At 36.4% G+C, this 21211-nt stretch overlaps 1 protein-coding gene across 10 annotated transcripts in view; it reads left to right on the top strand.

Annotated features, from left to right (window-relative positions):
- Positions 1 to 1600: 1600 nt before the first annotated feature.
- znf618 (zinc finger protein 618) overlaps positions 1601 to 21211 on the top strand; it is a 34933-nt gene continuing 15322 nt past the window's right edge. For 4 of the 10 annotated variants that reach the window (XM_059357425.1, XM_059357429.1, XM_059357421.1 and 1 more), the window contains exons 1-6: positions 1602 to 2015; positions 13513 to 13852; positions 15382 to 15459; positions 15766 to 15810; positions 16061 to 16111; positions 20443 to 20532. In XM_059357425.1, coding sequence (XP_059213408.1) covers positions 13540 to 13852; positions 15382 to 15459; positions 15766 to 15810; positions 16061 to 16111; positions 20443 to 20532 — 577 coding nt within the window. In that variant the 5' untranslated portion in view covers positions 1602 to 2015; positions 13513 to 13539. Of the gene's footprint in view, positions 2016 to 13512; positions 13853 to 15381; positions 15460 to 15765; positions 15811 to 16060; positions 16112 to 20442; positions 20533 to 21211 lie in introns of all 10 variants that reach the window. The other 6 variants (XM_059357420.1, XM_059357424.1, XM_059357426.1 and 3 more) reach the window with 4 other exon arrangements.

The raw sequence follows: 21211 nt of genomic DNA on the forward strand, positions 1-21211 counted from the left end.
ACTAGAACTATTTGTATTTCCTTTCAGTGCACCAAAAGCATTTTCAAAAAGAAAGCTATCTCATCAAAACAACCCAACACCAGTTTGACTGATTTTCCCTGTCTTGCACACACACAAAACACCATGATTTGGAAAAATAAATAAAACTGAGTGCACAATCATTTTGTATTTGTTTCGTTTTCATAATTGTCTTTGTGGGAATACAATAAACTACAGCATTTAAAAGAAATGATTACACTGTGATTTAAGGTTTAAAAAAAAGTAAAATAAGAAAAGCTTTATAATCAAAATCTTAAAAGCCTTAACCTTAGGCTGATAGCAAAAGATCAAATAATACTGAATTTATTTATTATTAAATATTTGTAGAATTCTCTCTTTTGCAGTTTATAGACTTCAATTTACAGTTCTGTGGCTTTAACTTAATGTGGACTAAACTATTTTTCTAGTAAGTATAATCCATAATAACTTTCTAATGAATGAATAATGGATTGATTAACTACTGACTGATATTAAATATATAATTTACTTGTGAGAGGTCTTTCAATGGGCCACCCTGGGACTGTGTATGAAATAGGTGCAGTGCACATTGTCCTCAATACTGAATAAACAAGGATTCAATGCAGATTAAATGGCTTGTAAAAACATTGGCTTTAATATTTTAATTTTTTTTTTGTTATTGCAGGATTGGCTAATGCTGCTTCTGTTCATGCGAGCTGAGATGTTGTTACATCTTATATTTTTGTATTATTGTTATTATTAGTATTAGTATTAGTAGTTGTAGTGTCATTATCAATGTGTTGTTGTTGGTGTTATTAGTGTGTGTTTATAATTATGTCTTCCCTTTATTATTATTATTATTGTTATTATTATTATTATTATTATTATTAATAATAATAATAATAATAATAATAATCCAAAGCACCTTTACAGCCTATATCTTTACAGTTCATTAGTTGGAAATTATTAAATGACAGGCCAAAGCTGTTTTTGAAACATACTGGCACAAAAACTCATCTTTAGAGACAAAAACGAAACTATTTCAAAAGAAAAAAAAGATTGCTAATTCTCAGAGTAGGTTTTTGAAAGAAAGAATTTGTTGGCCAACCAAAACCTAACTCTTGAAAGGCAGCCCTTAAACTGCATGTTAAGACAGACGCAGGTAAGTGCACAAATGAGATTTGTTGTCACTGTTTTTGAGTTTTTAAAGTGTGGTTAGAGTTTTAATTCTTGCTTAATGACGCATACTGAACAAACAGAAAACTTCAGCCTTGAACAGTTTTGGAACAAACTGTTCATGGAGAGTTGCTATTTTCATTTCCATTTAAAATTAGCAACAAGGAAAACATTTGGAAAACAACTGTGAAATGTATATGACCAAGAGGCTGTGACACAGAAATTGACCACCGGCCAAATACTCCTTATCATTAACCGAATCAAGAGATAGTATCTGAACAAAATAGCTCCCCCTGTCATTAATGTATAGTGGAGCTGCAGTAAGAGCCTGCTTTAATGTTCTCAGTTCACATGAGAATTTTTTCCTCTGCGTAATTTCCAGTCTCTTTTTTCCCTGTGCAACTTCATAGTCGGCCAACCATTTTTTTCTGTCTTCTTCCCAGACTTTTTTCCTTTTTCTTTCTTTTTTTCCCCCATGTAGGCTAATATACAGGCCGGCGCTGCAATTTCGGAATCTGCCCTTGTATATGGCGGACGAAATTTCCACAGGAGGAACCGCAAAACAAACCCCCTGTGCGAGGCAGAAACGGAGAGCTTGCACGGACTGAAGTAAACCTCGGCAAATTCATGATTCATTACGCCATTACTCTTTTTCTAAAATGTAACGTAGCGTGTCGCGGAGGGGGTAAAAAAACCGCGGTGGTGAAAATTTGTAACATTTGGAATTTCTCATAAGTAATTCACAATTTTTTTGAGGAGGCAGTTGTGCAGTCACCTCTGGTCGGGGAGGGAAGATATCTGGAGCGGGAGCCTGTTTCGCATGAGCTGCATCGTTTTTGGAGGTATGTCAGACCAATGTGTTTTATTTTTTTCTGATTTAGGAAATCCTAAATTTTTTAGAAATTTCACTGGCGGGTGTTAAGTTTCCGTCCCCTCTACTTAGCAGACGAGCTGGCAGCCTTTTCGCAGCCACTGAACCAGGTGCAGGCTTTGAAGCCAAACGAAATAGTCCTAATCTGTTGATGTTTTTTTGACTGAATTTTTCGTAATGAAGTTTCCGTGTAACTGCTGACTAGTCGTCTATGCAGCTAGTTTGTTCACATATACACCACATAGGTAAAACATTGTGGTTATTCCGATAGAGCAAGGGGACCAGGCGATAGTGGCAACATGAAGGACGACGAGGGGAGGAACAATCTGAAACACAAAAACCTCCTGCAGCCATGTTTTGTGAATTTTCCTGCAAATTTGATCAGAGCTTCGGAGTTTCTCCTCTGAAACTCAACACAACATTAACGCTGCTCTTGGCTGTATTTGAAGGGTTTCTGTTAATTGAAGACAGACGAGAAAAAAAGTGTCGTCATGTCAAAATACATTTCTGATTTTATATTTTTTAGGAAGATAGAGGGTTTTAAATCTGGGTGTCATTGGCGCCACCTGTAGGCAGTCGTTTTGGGAAATTAACAAAATTCTAATGAGACTATTTTTCAGACTTGTTTATTCAATTAAATGTTAGTTTGTGCGAATGGAGGCACATGTCCTAATGCTCTTTCAGATGATAGACATCCAATTAATGGGTGCCAAACAATTAAAATGAAAAGGATCTTGTGATTTTCATGGTGATTAATGCAAAATGACCTTTTAAATACTACATTTAAAGCAATGTGCAAGTTATTGCTACTCTTTCTTTTATTTTATCCGTGATGTTTGTCCTGGAATTGAATTATTTTGCCAAAGGTTCAAGCCTCATAAATAATAGTTTGTCAGTCTGAGATAAAGATACATCTGCTTAATCCACCCTTAATGTTTTTATTCTAACATGCATATTAACTGTAATTTTCAAGTTTTGCTTTGCTTGTGTAAGCATGAATGTGTATTTTTGTGTCACTGTGGGCACACAGATATAATTTACTACTTAGTAAACATGGAACAATTTTTACTTTTATTTCTAGAGATTGGAAATGTGTAAGCGGAAAATAAGTATCCAAAGTGAACCGAACAGCACTGGGAGAAGAAAAACCATGTCAGCATAATTTGAGGGCAGGAAAAACAATCACAACCAGTGGCTCTACTGTTTATATTAATCCTGCAGACGCCAAACAGTTTCCCATCTTGCATGGCTTGCTTTTTATTTTAATGTAAGGGAAACTGCGGAGGCCATTTTGCTGTGGGTAATTTTAATGCTGACCTTCAAATCTGTATAAATTTGAAAGAGCTGGTGGAAATTGTATGGTTGGTATGCAAAATCTGGGTGTAAATTCTGACCTTTGCTGAGAAAGTCTAATCAAAATGCAGGAGTTTCAGTAAAGTACAGAAGTGAGGAGAGGCAACCAGTGTCATGGGTTTAATAGGGTTGGATCAGTGTGTGAGTGATGGGAATGTTTATATGCAGAATACCTGAAGTACAAAGTAATAAGTTATAAAGCTCTCAAGAATAATGCTGCAGTATTGCAATGAAAAATGCCTTAAACCCTGATTTGGTTAATGGGAACTGTATTCTTGGAGTGTTCTTGTTTTTAGTAAGGTAAGAGGAATGCTGGTCTGTCTGTACTTAAAAGAACAAAAGCTTTGATTCACTGAGGATATTTGGGGCGAATAGTTTGGATGGAGAGGTGAAACTTGTCCCTCCAGGCACTGATAAACATGAGATGGTGAGGGATCACATCACAGCCTGTGTGTTTGTGTTTGAAACATACTTGCAGCTCTAATAGTCATTAACTTAGCACATAGGTTTTTGTTTTCCATTTAAAGGGTAAGCAGTGTTGCACAAACGGTTTCTATCTTTGATGTCATGCCAGCTCTTTCATGTTAATGTACAATTACAGATTCCTGATTTGTGCTTAGATGTGTCTGAACAAACATACATTTTTTTTAAAACATAGGGAACATCTCGTGTTCAGTTATTTTCTTAGTGGCATGTTTAAAATGTCTGAAAATGGCTCCACTTAAATTAGTCTCCAGGGAAAGGCTTTTCAGGGGTTGGGGCTGCTGCATTAAAAAAAAATCTGTGCATTCTGCACATATTTTTCCAGCCTCTTCCTTTGTAAAAATGAACCTTATTGGTTTCATGAATAATGCATAAGGACGTTCAATTGCTGCAGCAATGAAAATTAGGGCTGTTTACGTGCAGTGGTTATGTACACAGAAGCTTCTTTTTTCCTTGACCATTTTGTGAAGGTAGAGCAGAGCCTGAGTAGCTTTTCTGAAAATACAAATTTTCTGCAAAGCAAATCTCATTTCTTTGAGTGAAAAGGGGAGGGGTGAAACTCCCGCGGGTTTAATGAATCCATAAATCACAATAGTGCCAGGTTTGCTGCGCCTGCGTCAGTGTGCAGTGCAATTTTGATTTTCATCAAAAATTTAATCTGCCAGCCTACAAGGGTTTAGCAGCAGACCGGATGCCGCCCTGAATTTCTAATTTTAGGGGCCTGATCTTTCAGGATTTATTTTTGTATAATTCAAGTCTGCTTTTCAATATCTCTTGTTATTAAATTTTAATTCGTGGCATTAACATATAGATTGAAAAGGTTTTTATGGGGGTTTTGAGTGTATGCTGATGGAATTTTACTAGACGACACAGTTTCTTTTTCCAGAGCATCCCGTGTGTGTGTGTGAGGTGGGGTGGGGTGAAGCAGGGGGGGGGTTTATCCATTTCTCTGCATTATTGCTTTTTGAAATCATTGGTCATACACCATCTTGGAAGACATTTATTACAGAGGACAGAAAAACGTGGATTTGATTAAAGAAACAGGGAAAGCAAAGCATTTAGTGTGAAACAGGTTTTGGTCAACCCTTGCTCCTCGTCACTGACTTTGCTTTGGATAATACAAACATGCAGTGAAAGCAGTGATTGAAGTGACCCCCCCACCATCCCCCATTTTAGCTGATTCCTATTTTTAATCCCTCCAGAGTGGAAACATTTTCATGAGCCTTAAACAAATTTGTATTTTATATTTGGAATCTCTATTCCAGGCTGCTTAACATGCAGAGCACGGTGATTTTTGGCATTGCAAGCTACAATTCAAAGTAAGAAAATATCTCTAAGTTAGGAGCACAGTATTTTTTTTGCTTTAACCAAGCACAGTGATTGATTTACTTCATTATTGTGCAGAGGCAGATACAGTACTGCCCAAATATAGGCCAATTATTTTAAGTACCTCGACTAAGCGCTGAATTCTGAAGAGGTATGTCCTAGAGATGTTTTCCTTGTATGCCTAACCTCTTTATTCTGTAACCCCAGAGACATTTGTACACTACTTTTACATTTTATGTTTAATATGCTTGCATTGTCATTTTAAAACGCAGCTGAGCCCATCACAAAGAGAAAACACGTTTAATAGATTGACATAAATCACAATACCACCTCCCCCTTCTTCAGTGTCTATTAAAACAATAGTTATCTGTAGATACTTGATATGCAAAAAGCATTTGATGATTTCATTAAACTATACTTCCTCTCCTTTTGTTTCAGTTGGTGTAGGTTGTGCTTTATTTGTAAGGAACATCAAGCAAATGTGCATCTGGTTTAGATTTTCATTCTGCATACTGCTGTAGGTTACAGCATATCAGAGGCCTCAGACTATGAAAGAACAGAAGGCCAGATGGCTAATTTTGCATTTTGACTTTAATTAGAAAACGGGCCTTTTTCTTTAATATTCAGGGTATGCATTTAAAATGTTGCACAGGAAACATTACAGTTGGTGACTCAGGGCTTGATCTAATTCAGATGTGCATGTGTCTTTGCCATTATTCCATTTTATTACAGATGACAAAAATCAGTTAATTTAGCCATTATTTCATTTTCTCCTCCACCAGCAGACTCCTGTCAGAATAAGCTGGTAGTGCTTAGTTAGCACTAAGGACCTTTTGTTAGCATGGTATGAGCAAATGGCGCTAACAACATTTCCTATTGTTTTTTCTAAACAAAAAGCAGACTTTTGGAAGATGAGTAAGACACAGCTGCTGAATGTAATCAACCAGTGGTGTACTCAGATCTTTGATTTAATAAAAATGACCAATACAGAAACTTGTAAACTACAAGTAAAAGACCTGAATTAAAAATCCTATTTAACTTCTATAAGTATTATCAGCAATTACAAATTTTTAAGTAAAGAATTTTGCTCTTCAGAAAAACCTGCTGTTCGTTAATCTTTAAGCAGCATTGTGCTATTGTACCTAGTAAAAGTGCAACTAGTTTACCACTTTATATGTGCATAGTTTAGTCCAGTTTTCAACCCTGGCCCCTCTTAAACCACTGAGACCTGCAGGACCACCGACATTCTCGGGCGACATTACTGTCTATAAGAGGCTGCAGCTGGCTCAGATTTAAAGCTAGTGAAGATATTGGTATCATATTAAACTAAACGACCTAAGGCATTAGCTGGTAACAGTGTTGGGTACTTGTGTTATTTACTCAGAAAATATATTTGTTAGAGGACTTAAAGAGAAAGGGTATCTGATCGCGAACTGATCAGGGGATTAGGCAATTAAACATGGGCTAATATAACAAGAACTTTTATTTTATTTTACTGATTACTTAAATTGCAAAACGTTACAACAAAAAACAAAAAAGTAATCTGAGTTATTCCCCAACACTGATTGTCATTCTAGCTTGTTGGAAAGGGGGCTAAGAATCTGTGTGTCTTCCGTTCAATCTATGTCCGTTTCGAAATCAAACAAGGATAACAAAAAAATGACCTGTTTTTTCAATAATCAACCTTTCATTTACATTCTACATTATTCAAAAGTCTCACTTCTCTCTTTTATTAAACACAATGCATGACCAGGATATCAAGTATGGGGGGAAAAAAAGGGCCCAAATGTTGATTTTGAAAATTTACATTTTGCAATTTAGTAGTCATGTGGTCAGGATTCTATGACCCCGATGTTGGAGCGGCCGCAACCTCTTTCATTAGGTCCATGCGGTTCCATGCAACATGCAGCAGCACAGGCACGCTTTCTCATTTGATTACATTTTAAACAGAGGGTAAACTTAAGGTTGGAGGATATGTCCGTGGACAAAATATGCCGTATATTACTGCAGTCAAGCCACCCCCCAGTTCGGAAAATACAGTCAAGCCAGCCGCCACTTGTTTTCGCGATGCATGTATTTACTGCCTTCAAAATAAAAGCCTTAATAAAAGTCTCTGATTATGCACAGCTTTCTTTTAATTGCAATCTGAAATTAGAAGAAAAAATGTGTATAATGCAAGTTTTCAAAAGGCTTTAATTTTAAAATGATAATGATTTTAAAATGACACTAGAATGTACTGAAATCAAGTGAGGGACACCCTGAAGACACCACTGTCCAACTGAAGTGGAATGAGTCTCTGATTATGGATATTTTCCTTTTAATTGCAGTTTGAAATTAGACGGAAATACAGTTAAACCAGAAAACTGCTTTTATTTTGAAGGCCGTTCTAACACATTGGTACCGTAATGTCTAGAAAAAACATGCATCGCGAAAACAAGTGGCGGCTGGCTTGACTGTATTTTCCAAACTGGGGCGTGGCTTGACCGCAGTTCTGAGGTTGTGAATATGGCAAAATCGCAGTTGTGCACACCCATCTCAGCCAGATGGCCAAATATGTCTGCATATGTAATTTTGTTTTTGGAACAGATCAATAATATAATCAGCGAACGGCTCAAGTGATGCCATAGCCGACCCTATGTGACACAGTTGTCAATAAATCTCCACTTTTTCGCAGCATCAATTCCTTCCGGAGCGCGGCGGGGGGGAAATGTGACAAAATGCCCCGTTTTTTCATTTTCTGTTTGTCTAATTTCCCATCTTGTTATGTTAAGGAACAAATGGAAAATAACAATGAGAAATTACAATCAATTCATATTTTACAGCGTATTTTGAAGAAAAAAAACAATCGGTTATTTTACTTGAAAAAATTAAATAAAAAAATACAACATGAAATCAAACTTGTTTTTTCGTGTTTCGATTTCTAAACGGTTATGGATTGAATTGAAGATACACGGATTGCTAAGTATTGGTCACCTCAATATATCTGAAAATGGGTTCTATGGGTACCCATGAGTATCCCTATTAGGACATGCTCACTTTATGTTAATCTAAAGCCATTTTGGACAAAAAAATGCAGTTTTTCCAAGCAGTATACATTTCTTATCTTCGCCTATTTGAAAAATGTTGTAGTAGAATATTTCTGCACATTGGGGTCCCTAAAGAGTCTTGGAGTTGCATAAATTGTGCATGACTGCAAAGCTAAGGCTCTTGTGGATTCAATTAGCTCATTTATATTCATGTATGATGATGTTAGTTCCATTTAGGGCTGTCACTTTTTCCAAAAGTTAAGTTCGAACAAATTTGAAGAAGGAAGAAAAACAAAGTTCTGTTCCATAAATTGGTTTTCATTTACTCTGTTTGCTTTTTTTGTGAAATAATGGACAATTTTTAAATACCTCTGTGGACTTCAGTTATTTAAATTAAAGTCTGTAAGAAATAATGTCCCTTTTAATCTTAACATGCTTTTCATGTAAAATCTTAATCTGTAAATTAACTGTTCAATATGTATAATATTTTAGTCTGAGATGTAGTGCAGTAGAGGCATAAATTGGATAGTACCTCAGTTTTATTGTAAAACTGAGGTCTTCTATTGTTTTATAGAAGTGCAGTTCTCAAGTATATCTACTTGGTTCCTTTCCATCACTGGTAATGAGATGTAATCAATCCTTAATCATCAAAGTTATTTGTGTTTTATTTGAGCTGTCTCTTGTTTTTGTGGGAAGTTAAGCTGACAGAGGGTCTTTACCCTATCAGTCATAAAAGAACAAAAATGACACATTACTTTCTTGTATACGTGGGGGATTAGACTTGTCACGGTAGAACATTTTCATACCAATGTAAGTTCTGCCAGAACAATGCCAGATACCGGTGTTGTCGACTTTGAAATTGCATCCCCTTAGGCTCTGTTTTGAAAAAAAAAAAAACGCTGAGACAGAGAAGCCTGGCTTTACTGTATTTTTTGTGTCTTACTGTGAAATTTGCACAAACACATTTTTCACACAGCATTTTCTGCAAGACGAAACTATATAAACTTAAGACGACTGACCACATATTATAGTTACGCTTTTTAGACTGTAGTGAAAATGGAAAACTGGCACCACAAAATTGTAATTTTCTAATATACCTTCAGTAAACCTGCAGAAAGAAGCTGGCTCAAGGAAGACTGAACCTACATGACTGCCATAATGGAGAAGTTTATTTTGGCAAACAAATTCACAACCATAATCTATCTGCAATTACATCATGTCTTTCTCCATGAGTCAGAAAATGTTAAAATTGAATCCCTCTCACTCGTAGGTGCTGTTTATTTTTGTTTTCACACTCCTAAATGGTGCTGCATGTCTGCGGTGCATTAATTGTTTTTTACAGAAAGTTTCATGATTTAATGGGTGTGTGGAAAGAAAGTGATGTAGCTGCTTTTGTTACTTGTCAATCCACCCGAAACAAAACATTTATGAGCTTCTTTTTTTTTTAAACCTTAACTCATCAAATGATCTAAAATGTATGACAATGGTTGTTCCCTCTGCAGCAGGGAAATGCCAGCCATTACAAGAGTTCACTTGCACCCATAACAGTTCAGTCCTATAGCTAGAAAATGGAGAGCTGACATTTAGTTTATGATGTCACCGGGATGTAAAATTTGACACTGCTGCGTGGACAATAAACGGGCCACTAACTTTGCTGACCCAAAATATTTATGTGCGAGTGCCTGCAATCAAAATTCACATTGAAATTTAGTGTGACAGCTGGATTTATTTCAACACAAATGGCACAACTGTAAGGTGTTTCTCAACAATGATGAATCCATAAATGTTGTTCAAACTGTTTTGGTACAAAGGATAATGAATAATTAAACGACATTATGATGAAATAATCACGTGATTGGCTGTTCCTTTAATCTCTATTTATCTTTGTAAGATTTGCTTGAAAATTACTTAAATGATGACTTGATTATCTAAATAGTTGCCAGTTATTTTTCTGTGGATTGACTATTAATTCAACTCTTCATATATTTTTTTTTAACAATTAAAAGCGATGTTGACGGTTTTTAAATGCTCTTACAATTGCTGTTCTTACTGTTACCATTTAATAAAGTTACATTAAAGCTGTATCCTGCATATCTTTTTCATGTATTCATATTTGCAACATTTGGATTTTAAGAACATAAAACAGCCCATTTTGCCTATACATTATGACATGGTTATATGTGTATACCGTATATACTATATCAGCTTACATATTGGAATTTTGTACTCCCCAATACTGCTATAGGCTTCAGCCCCCAAAATCCAGTATCTTAGGGCCTCAATTTTAGTTTGTCTTTCTTTCCAGCAATATGGTTTATTAGATGAATGTCTTTTTTTGACATTTTTTTATTATTATTCAACAACATGAATTTTACTTTTAGAAAACACTCTGTAGCCACTTTACTAGGACCACATGTACAATCCAATGCAACAGTCTACTTTGGTATTTATAGTCAGTGTTTTTACACTGTCATGGAGGTGTTGATTCAATTATATGCTTTTGCATTGATGTCGTAGTTAGTGGACTTTTTGTGCTGCATTCCTATCTAAATAGAAATGGCTGAAAGTTAGACCAACCTTAATATAATCTTGTCCAGTTCAACATGACCTTTAACTACGATCTAAAATAATAGTATATAATTGAATTTCCAACAATGTGTACAAAAAAAAACTTTCTAAACATTTGAAGGATGGACTCAAAGTGGGAAGAAGTAAAATGTGACGCACTTATTTCTATTTCACTGTTCTTGGTAATCAGGATATGATTAAATGTACCAAAATGTTTCACACAGGATTTTAGTTTCCCAGAACTACCTACCAGAAGGTCGTACTCCCAACCTAAAAGTACCTTTCACAAAACAAAAGACACAGAGAAACTTGGCTTTCCACCTTTTGATGTAATGCAGTCACATGTATTATACATATGGACATTTAAAGATCTGTGGTTTAAAATTGTAGTTCTGCGCCTCTGGTTTAAACTGTATGAATGTGGCTAATAAATTAATTGGTATCATTAAGCAGCTGTCTGGTTTGTGTCTGTAGTGAAGTACAGTAGTTGGGAGACATTTTCTCTTTTCAGCAGCAGTGTTTATTTTCTTCAGCGGTGTTAAAATGCATAACAAGGTCCCGAAGATAACCTGTGAATATAAACACAGCTTGTTTCTGCTCACACCTTCAGTCCATGGACAGTGTGGATAAAATTACACAGGTCTACACAGTTGCTGTACACCTTATGCCATTGGTGAAACCAGACACTGTGACAAGACTAATGGAAAGGGAAATTGAAAAACCTGAAATGGAAATGCCATTTCAGGTTGAAAATGGGGAAATACACACTACATAAATAAATAAATGCATGAAAAATACTCAGCACTGAAAGTGGCATTGGAAAATTGAAAAGTAAAGTCTATTTATTGAAAAATTGTGAAAGGTAAACTATAAATGCTTAATGTTAATGCATATATAACACCATTTGCCATTAAATTAACTTTTGGCCAAAAGATGAATCTTGGCTTTGGTGACCCCTGACCTTTCATTTATTGCCACCATGAGGATACAAACATTTACTGAACTGAAATAAAATATGCTGTGGATTTTTATGACTGTGCCTCAAAGAATTTACAATTGTGCTATAAGTCTAAAAGTCCTGTTCAAGCTTGTTCCCTATAAAGGTTGTTGAGAAATTAACAAAAGACACAACTTGCACAACCTGTAGGCCTGCTCAGAGTTGCACATAATATGTGATTGAGTTGACAGCACTTTTTATTTTTCTCCAGATTGAGGTAAGCAATTTGAACTGAAAACCTTAAATGTTTTGTGTCAGCATTATCAAATTCATGGGCATGTTTGCTGATGCTTTTGGTTATGTGACATATAAAAAGAGAGGGTATAGGGCTATGAAAAAGCTTGTTGTTGCTGTATCGGTGCGCTATTATTAGAAGACCAATTTCCCCTCTTTCCATAATATCAGTCATCCTGGCATAACTCTGTTTTGCATGGTTGCGTTTTGAGCACATTCTCTTGACAGGGCCTTTTATAGCCTTCTGCTGAAGTGGCAAGTTGTGTAATTTGGATAGTTTTGAAATTAAACCATTTTGGGTGCCACAAAGTTTGGAATTGTGCCATCAAAGGGCACTTATGAACATTTAAGCCACTCTGTTAGAAGAAATCTTGTCAGTTTTTTTCTGTTCTCTAACACAGCCACAGATCTATTACAGCTGTTGGCTCGTGCATTATGAGCTTACACATATATTGACTGTATTTAGAGGAAGATATGACAGTTAAATAGTTTTTAGGTATTTAGCTACCCAGGTAGGTACAGATTAGTGTTGTCACGATACCGGAATTCCCAACTTCAATGCCATACCTTGAAAAATATTGATATTTAGTAGCATTTTTAACTCAATGAAAACAACATTGACAGCATAAAAATTTAGATTTAATTATAGATATTGTATAATATTTAATTTGATAAATAACAAGGCTGGGCTAAAACCTGGCAGCAATGATGTTTCTTTTCTTGGCTAGTAAAATAAACATTAAAAAATAAATTTTTTACATTAATTCAAATATTCTTGAGGTAACACATAAAAGTTGCTGAAGCTCTGCACATGCCATCTGTTGTGTATGAGCTACACGATTGTGGCTGTAGTTGCTGGAGTAAGCATTACAGTTTTAAAACGGGAGACATATTTTAGTTTTTGGTTTACCTTTTTGGAGGTTATAGGGTTGCAAAGGGGTAGAAAATTTCCAGAAACGTTCCATGAGAAGTTAAACTGGAGAGTTTTGGAAATATTTCATTGAATAGCGCATGTGGCATTTTAGTGTAGAATAAGATAACTGCTTGTAGAAATACTAATGCAATGAACGGAAATATAAATAGTTAGCCTAGCTAAACAACTTAAATGGTCTTCAATATATTTTACAATTGATGTATAGAAATACATCTTGCAGGACCCAGAATAAAACAGTTTCAATCATATTTGTGGTAGAGGTAGCTAGTGTTATAAGACTGAGTGAGTGAGAGGAGGTGGGCTATGTGGGCACTGCAGCGGCGTGTATTTGTCACCTCGCCGTCAGAGAAAAGAGAGCAGAAAGTGCAGCTGAGTATTTAAACCATTTCAGCATCTATGTATTGAAAAGTCACTATAATGGGTACAAATTAAAGCTGGTATCTTCACAACCTTTATTTCCTCAATATGAGCCCAATTCAACACTGTTATTGTTCCAGGACCGTCAATTAAAGTCTTCGTCTGTCTCTGTTTTTTTCCCCTGGTACAGAAGCACGGGCTCAGAGGAGGTGGAGTCATGAGCGCACAAGAGGCACCCAATCCTGGGAAGGAGCAGGTGGACGGTGGGAGTGCGGCCACAGATGGTCCCTTACCAACCATTGTCCCAAAGACCAAGAGTATAAGTCCACCACCTGTGACTGTAAAGAAAGAGCCTGGGATCTCCGAGACGAGTAACGGGAAAGTGGGTGAAGCCAACCCTGCTGAAATCTGTGTTGTCATTGGAGGAAATGATGGAGGAGCAAGTGGAGGTGGATCGCGTAGAGCTCAGACCGAGGGTATGTTTGCCCTTGGTACTCCTCCTCCAACGAAGAGCACAGACTCATGCATAGGTGTGTGAATATACATACGGATAAATACATGCATATCCTGACTGCAATCTTGTCTGGTGTCTCTTGACCCTGACCTTGAACAACACAAACAGACTGCACAGCATTTAAAAATGACATTTTAAACAATTCAGCAGCGGGTTTTCAGAAATCATGTCCTGCTACTCTAGGACTCCAGATATTCCACAGACTTCACTCTAAGGGCCTGTTTACACGACAACGCTCTCGGGTGAAAATGACAAAATATTTTATCGGATGTGCCGTTCGTTTAGAGGGTAACAGCGTTTTTGGGGCTTAAAAACGCAACAAATGAAACCACCCTCCAGAGGGGAAATCTTAATAGTGCTCCACTGTGTTTCTGTCTAAAGGGTTGAAAACGCAGAAGTCTGCTCTGATCAGCTCATGCTGGCTCTTGTCGCGTACACGTTTACGTAACATCCACGTGCAGTCCAGGCAAATGACAACAAACATGTCGGACTATTTCCATCAGTCAGACATCAATGTATCTGTCTAGAAGTAATTTCGTCAATTTGTCAGAATTATCACAGATAATATAACAGAACAGAGAAGGCGCTTTAATTATCTAGGGTAATTTTATCTATTTCTATTCTATTTTGCGCAACTAGGAAGAGAATTAGGATTGGAACTACTTTTTACATAAAAAAACACTGCTATTAAAACTATTGAGAGCGTGTTGTTGCAGTTGAACTTAATATAAATATAAATTTCCAATATTGTTAGCACAATTGAAATACCATTGACTTCATTTTGATGTCGGGTGTCTCAGAACTTGGGTGAATAAAACCAATCCTCTGCATGTACCATTAGGAGTAAGTGACAAAATACAACTTTCTTGTTACTGAGAGCTGATCCTTTTCTAGCGAGGTAGTTTAAGCTTTGTTCATATATAACTGTGCTATCCATTCATTTGGAATCTTCCCACATTGTGGTAATGATAATAATGATGATGATTATTATTATAATAACACCCACCTGGCAAATACTTAGGTAGGTAATTTGCACAAATAGACAAATGCACTGTATGTACTTTTAGTTTTATCACACCTACCTAAAAACTGCTGCAGTACAATACAACAGGCATGCAATAATCCAACTATCATGGAGGTTACAGTGTTTCTGATATTTAGTGTACCTCATTTACAATATATAAATGAGGACTAAAAAGAACCTTCATTGGCTCCGATACCAATCCTTGCTCCGTCCATGAATATTATTTTCATAAATTATTGATTTCTTGTAATTCTTAGATAATTCTTAATTCATACTTGGATACTTTTCTTATACAAAAGCTGAGTAAAAGCCTCAGAATTTTAACATTCAGTAAATATGTGATACACAGCATTTTGTAGAAAGTGATGTTTACTGTCAGCTATGAACATTATTATGATGATTATTGGTAATATTTAGCAAACCCATGACAGATCTTAAATTTTATGACGGTGAAATGTGATGTGTGTACTGATTATAAGGTAACTTTGTTTTAATGGCATTGTTTTTAATTTCTCATGCAGGTTCCTATGTATGTGGGGTATGTGGGAAGAAGTACAAGTACTATAACTGCTTTCAGACACACGTCAGAGCACATAGAGGTAAGACACTCCATTTTTTTAAAAACATATTTTTTGCTTTATAAAAAGCCAAATAATAACTGACTGCTCACTGGGTTTTTCCTCTCTAGACAGTATGGTCCTAAAATTATTCACTTCCTCTAAATGAGTCATGCGTGTCCTGTTTTGGCTAGGAATTGTATCTGATTTATTTATTTTATTTTTTTGGCCTCTGCATTGTTTTAATGTCAGATAGCAATTTAAACACCAGTTGGAAGCTGTGAGCAGATGTGAACAGATTTCTCTAAGGCTTATTGTCCCCCACCCTCCTTGTTTTTTCCACTATAGAATCAGATAGCATGGTTGCGGATGGTCTACCCCAGACGGCCAACAGTGAGTACACTTTTGCACAATCATCCAGTGAACACACTCAAGTTTATAAGCATGCCAGCACAAGCTGTTTATTTCATACCTGGCTCATTTAACAGACATTATGTTGTTTTACTAGATGTCTTTTAGATTTTCATAAACTAAAAACAATCCACAGCAACTTATAACTGAAGATACCTTTGTCTCTATGTGACTTAGCAGGCTAAAAGCCATATTATTTACCCTCATTGTCCCCCTCCCTCTCTCCCATCAGTCTTGTCTCCTCACTGTAGCCGCCTTCCCATAGGTGACATCCTAATACCAGGTACCTATAAGGCAACATCAAACTTTACCTCTACATTTCTGGCACAATCATGTCATGTATGGACACAATGTTCTGATTATCACAATGCTATTTTGTCTGACCACATCAGTTCCTCTAATTTAGGTGAAGAAAACCTGAAACTACATATAAAAGGGAACGCTGGCCTGCAGGAATGGGGACGGTGCTCTTTTAATTGCATTGTATATCAGCTGCCAGGGCCTGTATTTATCTGGCATCTTAAAATCACTCTCAGGAAACACAGCGAAAGTTTGATTAGGACTAAAAATACTCCTACCTCAGAGTAGTACTTGAAAGTTATTTATAACGCTTCCTACACGCACTCTCAGCTATCATTACATGAATGTGCACATCGCTTAAAGGCAGCACTATCAACATGGCAGGGAAAAGAAAGAGCAATCATCTTGACGCAGACTGAACAACTGTGTGTGTTTTTTTTATTTGTTACAAACACAGTGTAACCAAAAGGTCTTTGACAGTGTTAATAAGTAGGCCAGAGTGGCTGCTTGGCAAAAAACCCCACGATAGATTAAATTCTTAAGAGGATGGAACATGCTGTAAGGCATTTTTGGTTGACGCCACAAATTTAGACTTTATACTTGACAATGACTGGCGTGCCAATTTATAAGCGTATTTTTTATGCCTCTGCGCCGGCGGACAGCCGTGGCCAAAGGCATTACGTTTCTGGTGGTCCGTACAGATCTCAGGAACGCATTGAGGGAATTTTTTTTTATTTGGCAAAAAAGTCTACTTTGATTCAAGGATGAACTGATTGGATTTTGGCTAGACTTTCTACACTTTTTTCACAAATATTTTCTAATAAGAAAAGTTAAGTGACATTTTCCATCTAAAATTGTCACTTTACTGTGACATCTTAATGTTCTGCAAAAACTCTTCTCTGGCTATTACTCAGCACCATAATTGAGATTTTACCTGAGTTTCGCATGGTTGGTGGCCCGCCTTCTGTGCTGCCGGGTTGAAGATGTGTGTGATGCGTCTGTGTTTTAAAATTTGTAGCATCTTCGCACCAACGTTCACATTTAAAGCACTTTCTGCTGTCATGGCTACATGAGTCTGGACAGACGTGGATGTAAACTGCAACTTGACTGGTTGGTGCAGGCACACAACTGAGAGGCGTTTTTTTTCTAGTTAAATATAATTTGCTTTCGTGAGAAGGCTAAGTGGCTGCAAAAGAATGTGGCAACACAATAAGATAAAACAAGCTGGGGCAAAATATAATGTGTTTTAGTAGCAGTTAATTTAATATAAAAAATTAAATAGACTGATTTCCCTCGGTAGAATGAAATTAGTTCTACGTGTCAGTGATCAAAATATTTTTAAAGCTCAGGTTCAGGGCAGCACAGTGAATATATGGCATCTTTGTAACCTTGACTTTAAGCCTGCTTAACACCAAACATGTTTTTAATGATTGGTTACTATAGCAACTTTCTCTGGAAAGTTGCAAACCAGCATTTTAAAACCAACTGAGAAAAATTAAGCCACGCCAACTGATAATAAGCCTGGATTTTTCCAGTAAATATGGCTTGTAAAATATCCCTCTGTTGAGGCAGTGTGGGCATAAGAGAATACTGAAAGCAGTAGACAACACAGGCTGTAGTGTTGTGGAGTTCTTGGTGTTGGAGAGTATTTTGGGAGCCCAGCTAGAACAAACTTTCTGTAGTTCTGTCTAAGTAGGCGTTCAGACCAAAAACAGCCCTGTGCTTAAAAAGAAATACAAGGGTGGGTGTGGGTGTGCTGCTTCAGGTAATAATTATTCAAATAATAATGCTTCAGACAATAAATGCAACCTGGAAAGTCTAGTTTGATTAATGAATCATGGATATATTTAAATCATCAGGCAACAAAACACCGAACCAACGTTTCTAATACTTATTCTGTCAGGAAGGAAGTAATCAGTTTGTTGTATTGTGGTTTCCAAAATATAACCCTGTCCTATTGAGAGTGAAATCAAATGTAGAATGGATTTTGCATTTTTCAGATAGGGCTGAATGATTCTCATTTCCATTGAAAATATATTCAAATAATCATGGTGTAATGTTTTGCAGGGATCTGTACCAAACAAAGCATATTTTCATAAGTCTGTAGAATAAGATTTGTTGGCCAGGATGCAGACAGCACCACAGTTCTTAATTCAAAAGATATTTTGACCACATTTTGCCTTTTTAACATATATTGTGCACTTACTGCGATTTCAATATTCCACTTGTTCATTTTAAATTGGCAGACAGCGAGCAACCTAAAAAATAAAATAAAAATGAAAACTGTACTTCCCATTTGAATGTGAAATATGTCATGTTTTAGTGCTTATTAAATTAAAATTAATTTGAGTAATGGCAGGATTTTCATCAAGTATTTCATTTTAATCATCCATTTAAAGAAGTGAGCAAGATTAAACCTCAAAATTACTTGAATTTGTACTGAAAAACCCAAATCAGAAGATGCTCAAGGTTGTCATATCTACAACTCTGAGCTTGTTTTTTTTTTCTTTTCTAAGAGTCACTTGAAAATAAAGTGTAAAGGAGTCATTTTGGATCAACTTGGGCTTGTCTCTTAACTGTCCTTGGTTTCTTTGAGAGTCTTTGTGTGTAGCTGTGTAAAAGCCAGTGCATAGAAGCATCACAGCAAAGAGACGAGTCCAACCTGCGAGGAGCACGCATCCATAACCAATTATCAGTGTTGTTACCGTGTTTATCGATTTACTCAGAATGTGTCCATGTTACGTTAACTTCAATTACACTGACAAATACCAAGAACCTGCTAATTTGTGGAAAATAGTTTTAATCACGTCAGCTGGTGTGTAAATTATACAATATGCATGGTATTGGAGCCTTGAGGTGTTATAAATGCAATTACAGTTAGGCACCCTAATAATCACTTTTGTAGCTGAATTTCATTGTTCCCAATTAAGCATATATTGCATAAATCCAAGAGGCTGGTTGCTTTAAATGAACCACATTGGCTTTTCTCTGTTTCCTTGTATCACGTTTCTAGGACAGCCTCTTAAATGTGTTTCCAAAATATATCTTGAACCTAACAGTTAACTTTCCTTTTAAAGCATTGACAAGGATCACATAGGCTAAAATATGATCAGTCCACAGCAGAATAAACAAAAATCTTGCAAAGTATTTAAATACGTCTTCGTAATACCTCAGGAATTCAGCCAAGAATGCAGCTGATTGAATTAACAGAGTTGGAATGGAGAAACTGGAAAAAGTTTAGAAACTATCGCTCTGCTGCTAAATGAAAAAAACATTTGTCACATGGGTGTGTAAGGTGAGGGGCCCTTTGCTGGGGCAACATCAGTCCGGAGTACTATTATGCAGAGAAGACTAAACCTTAGCCAACGGGAGAAAAGAGGTTAGAAATAGTTAATTTTGTCAGCTCGACACCATGCTGTTTATGCAACAGATAGGCTTCAGACCGAATTTCACTGTGGCGCGCCAAGATGCACTTCAGGTGCTCTTAATTGTCAACAGCCACCTGGCTGCACAATGCTTCCAATGCAACAAAATTAGCAAGAGCAGAGCAAGTAGTCTGCATCCCTTATGTTCTCTCGCTCCAGGCCCTCTACAGACTTGGCAGGAAAAGGCTCTGAAAGTTAAAAAGAACTTTGTACAACACCACAAAAGACACCAACAAGTTTTAATGCAGAAAATGTATGTATTTAATGTATGTTGCATGATCTTGTTCATAACAAATTTCAAATTTCTAATGGAATAAATAAAAATGCAAGGACAATTTCCCACTTGTAAATTGTAAATTAGTTTACTGCTCCATTTTACCTTTGTTTAAATGGAGATGTCATAAAAATAATAAAATCATTATTACTTTTTTTTTAATCACTGTCCTTTAGGGATTCATCTGCCTATTTGTCTTGTTCATCTAATCTCATTTAGCGTCCCTCTGTCTGTCCGTCCCAATGCAATTAAAGCTTTTCCTATGTATTTTAATCTTATTTCTTCGTTCATTCATCATTTTTTCTAATGCAGAATGACTAAAAACAGAACTCTGCCCCTCTTGAAACTACCACAATGAAATACGTTGCTTGCCTGCAATGGCTCTTTAAGCTTTTTTCATGTATTCTCATATCTCCTGCTATCTGTACTGTACACTGTGCAACAAATCAAAGATTATTCCTATACTTGTCGTTGTTGTTATCATTATTATTCTATTGTTATTATCTGGGGTATTTGGTTTTTTTGGATTAAATCATCCACAAAATACTGTTTCTGTTAGTAATATCCTTTGTCTTTACAAACAATGCTGGTGTCTCTCTATCTGTTTAACTGCAGATAGCTTCCGTTACTCCTGTGACATCTGTGGCAAGAAGTATAAATACTACAGCTGCTTCCAGGAGCACCGTGACCTGCATGCGGTTGATGGTAACCAGGAGTTTTTGGACAATTTGCATGACAATTTATATTTTTATTTGAAAGTCCAAGACTTGATCTGGAAAGCCATTTATAAGTGAACTTCCATTTCACACTGTCCCCTCGCAGCAGAGCCTCCACTTTTTGCCGCAGCACCGAAAGCTGAGTAGCATAGTAAAGAGGAGTACATCAGAGAAATGGAGGGCTTCTTTTGGCAGAAAAAAAAGAAAAAATACAAATCACACCATTAAATGAGTAATGGCCTGACTCTAATAATAGTCTGTCTCAGGTAAAGTGCGTTTTAGAATAGCCTAGTTCTCACTTGGAGGTAACTAAAGCACAGTATTTCAGAATTTACTTTCATATTATTTTCCGTCTTGCTAGCACTAAAAAGCACTGTGTCACTCCATGTAAAGTCATGGGTCATAAGGCAGAGAAGGTATATTTATGTAAGTAAAAAGTGCGATGCCCGTACTATTCTTCATTATAAATCAAAACTAAATGTGGGTATGTTGTTCAACTTTTATATTATATTATGTGTTGCCCTCTTAAAATGAATATGCTCTAAATAGAATAGAATATCTTTATTGTCATTGACTCATTAAGTGCAACATTAAAAGGGACAACGACATTAAGTGCAACGACATTAAGTGCACTGACAGTGCAAGATTAAAAATAAATTTAAAAAAGC

This window comes from Centropristis striata, chromosome 19, assembly GCF_030273125.1.
Source record: "Centropristis striata isolate RG_2023a ecotype Rhode Island chromosome 19, C.striata_1.0, whole genome shotgun sequence".
Classification (NCBI taxonomy): domain Eukaryota; kingdom Metazoa; phylum Chordata; class Actinopteri; order Perciformes; family Serranidae; genus Centropristis; species Centropristis striata.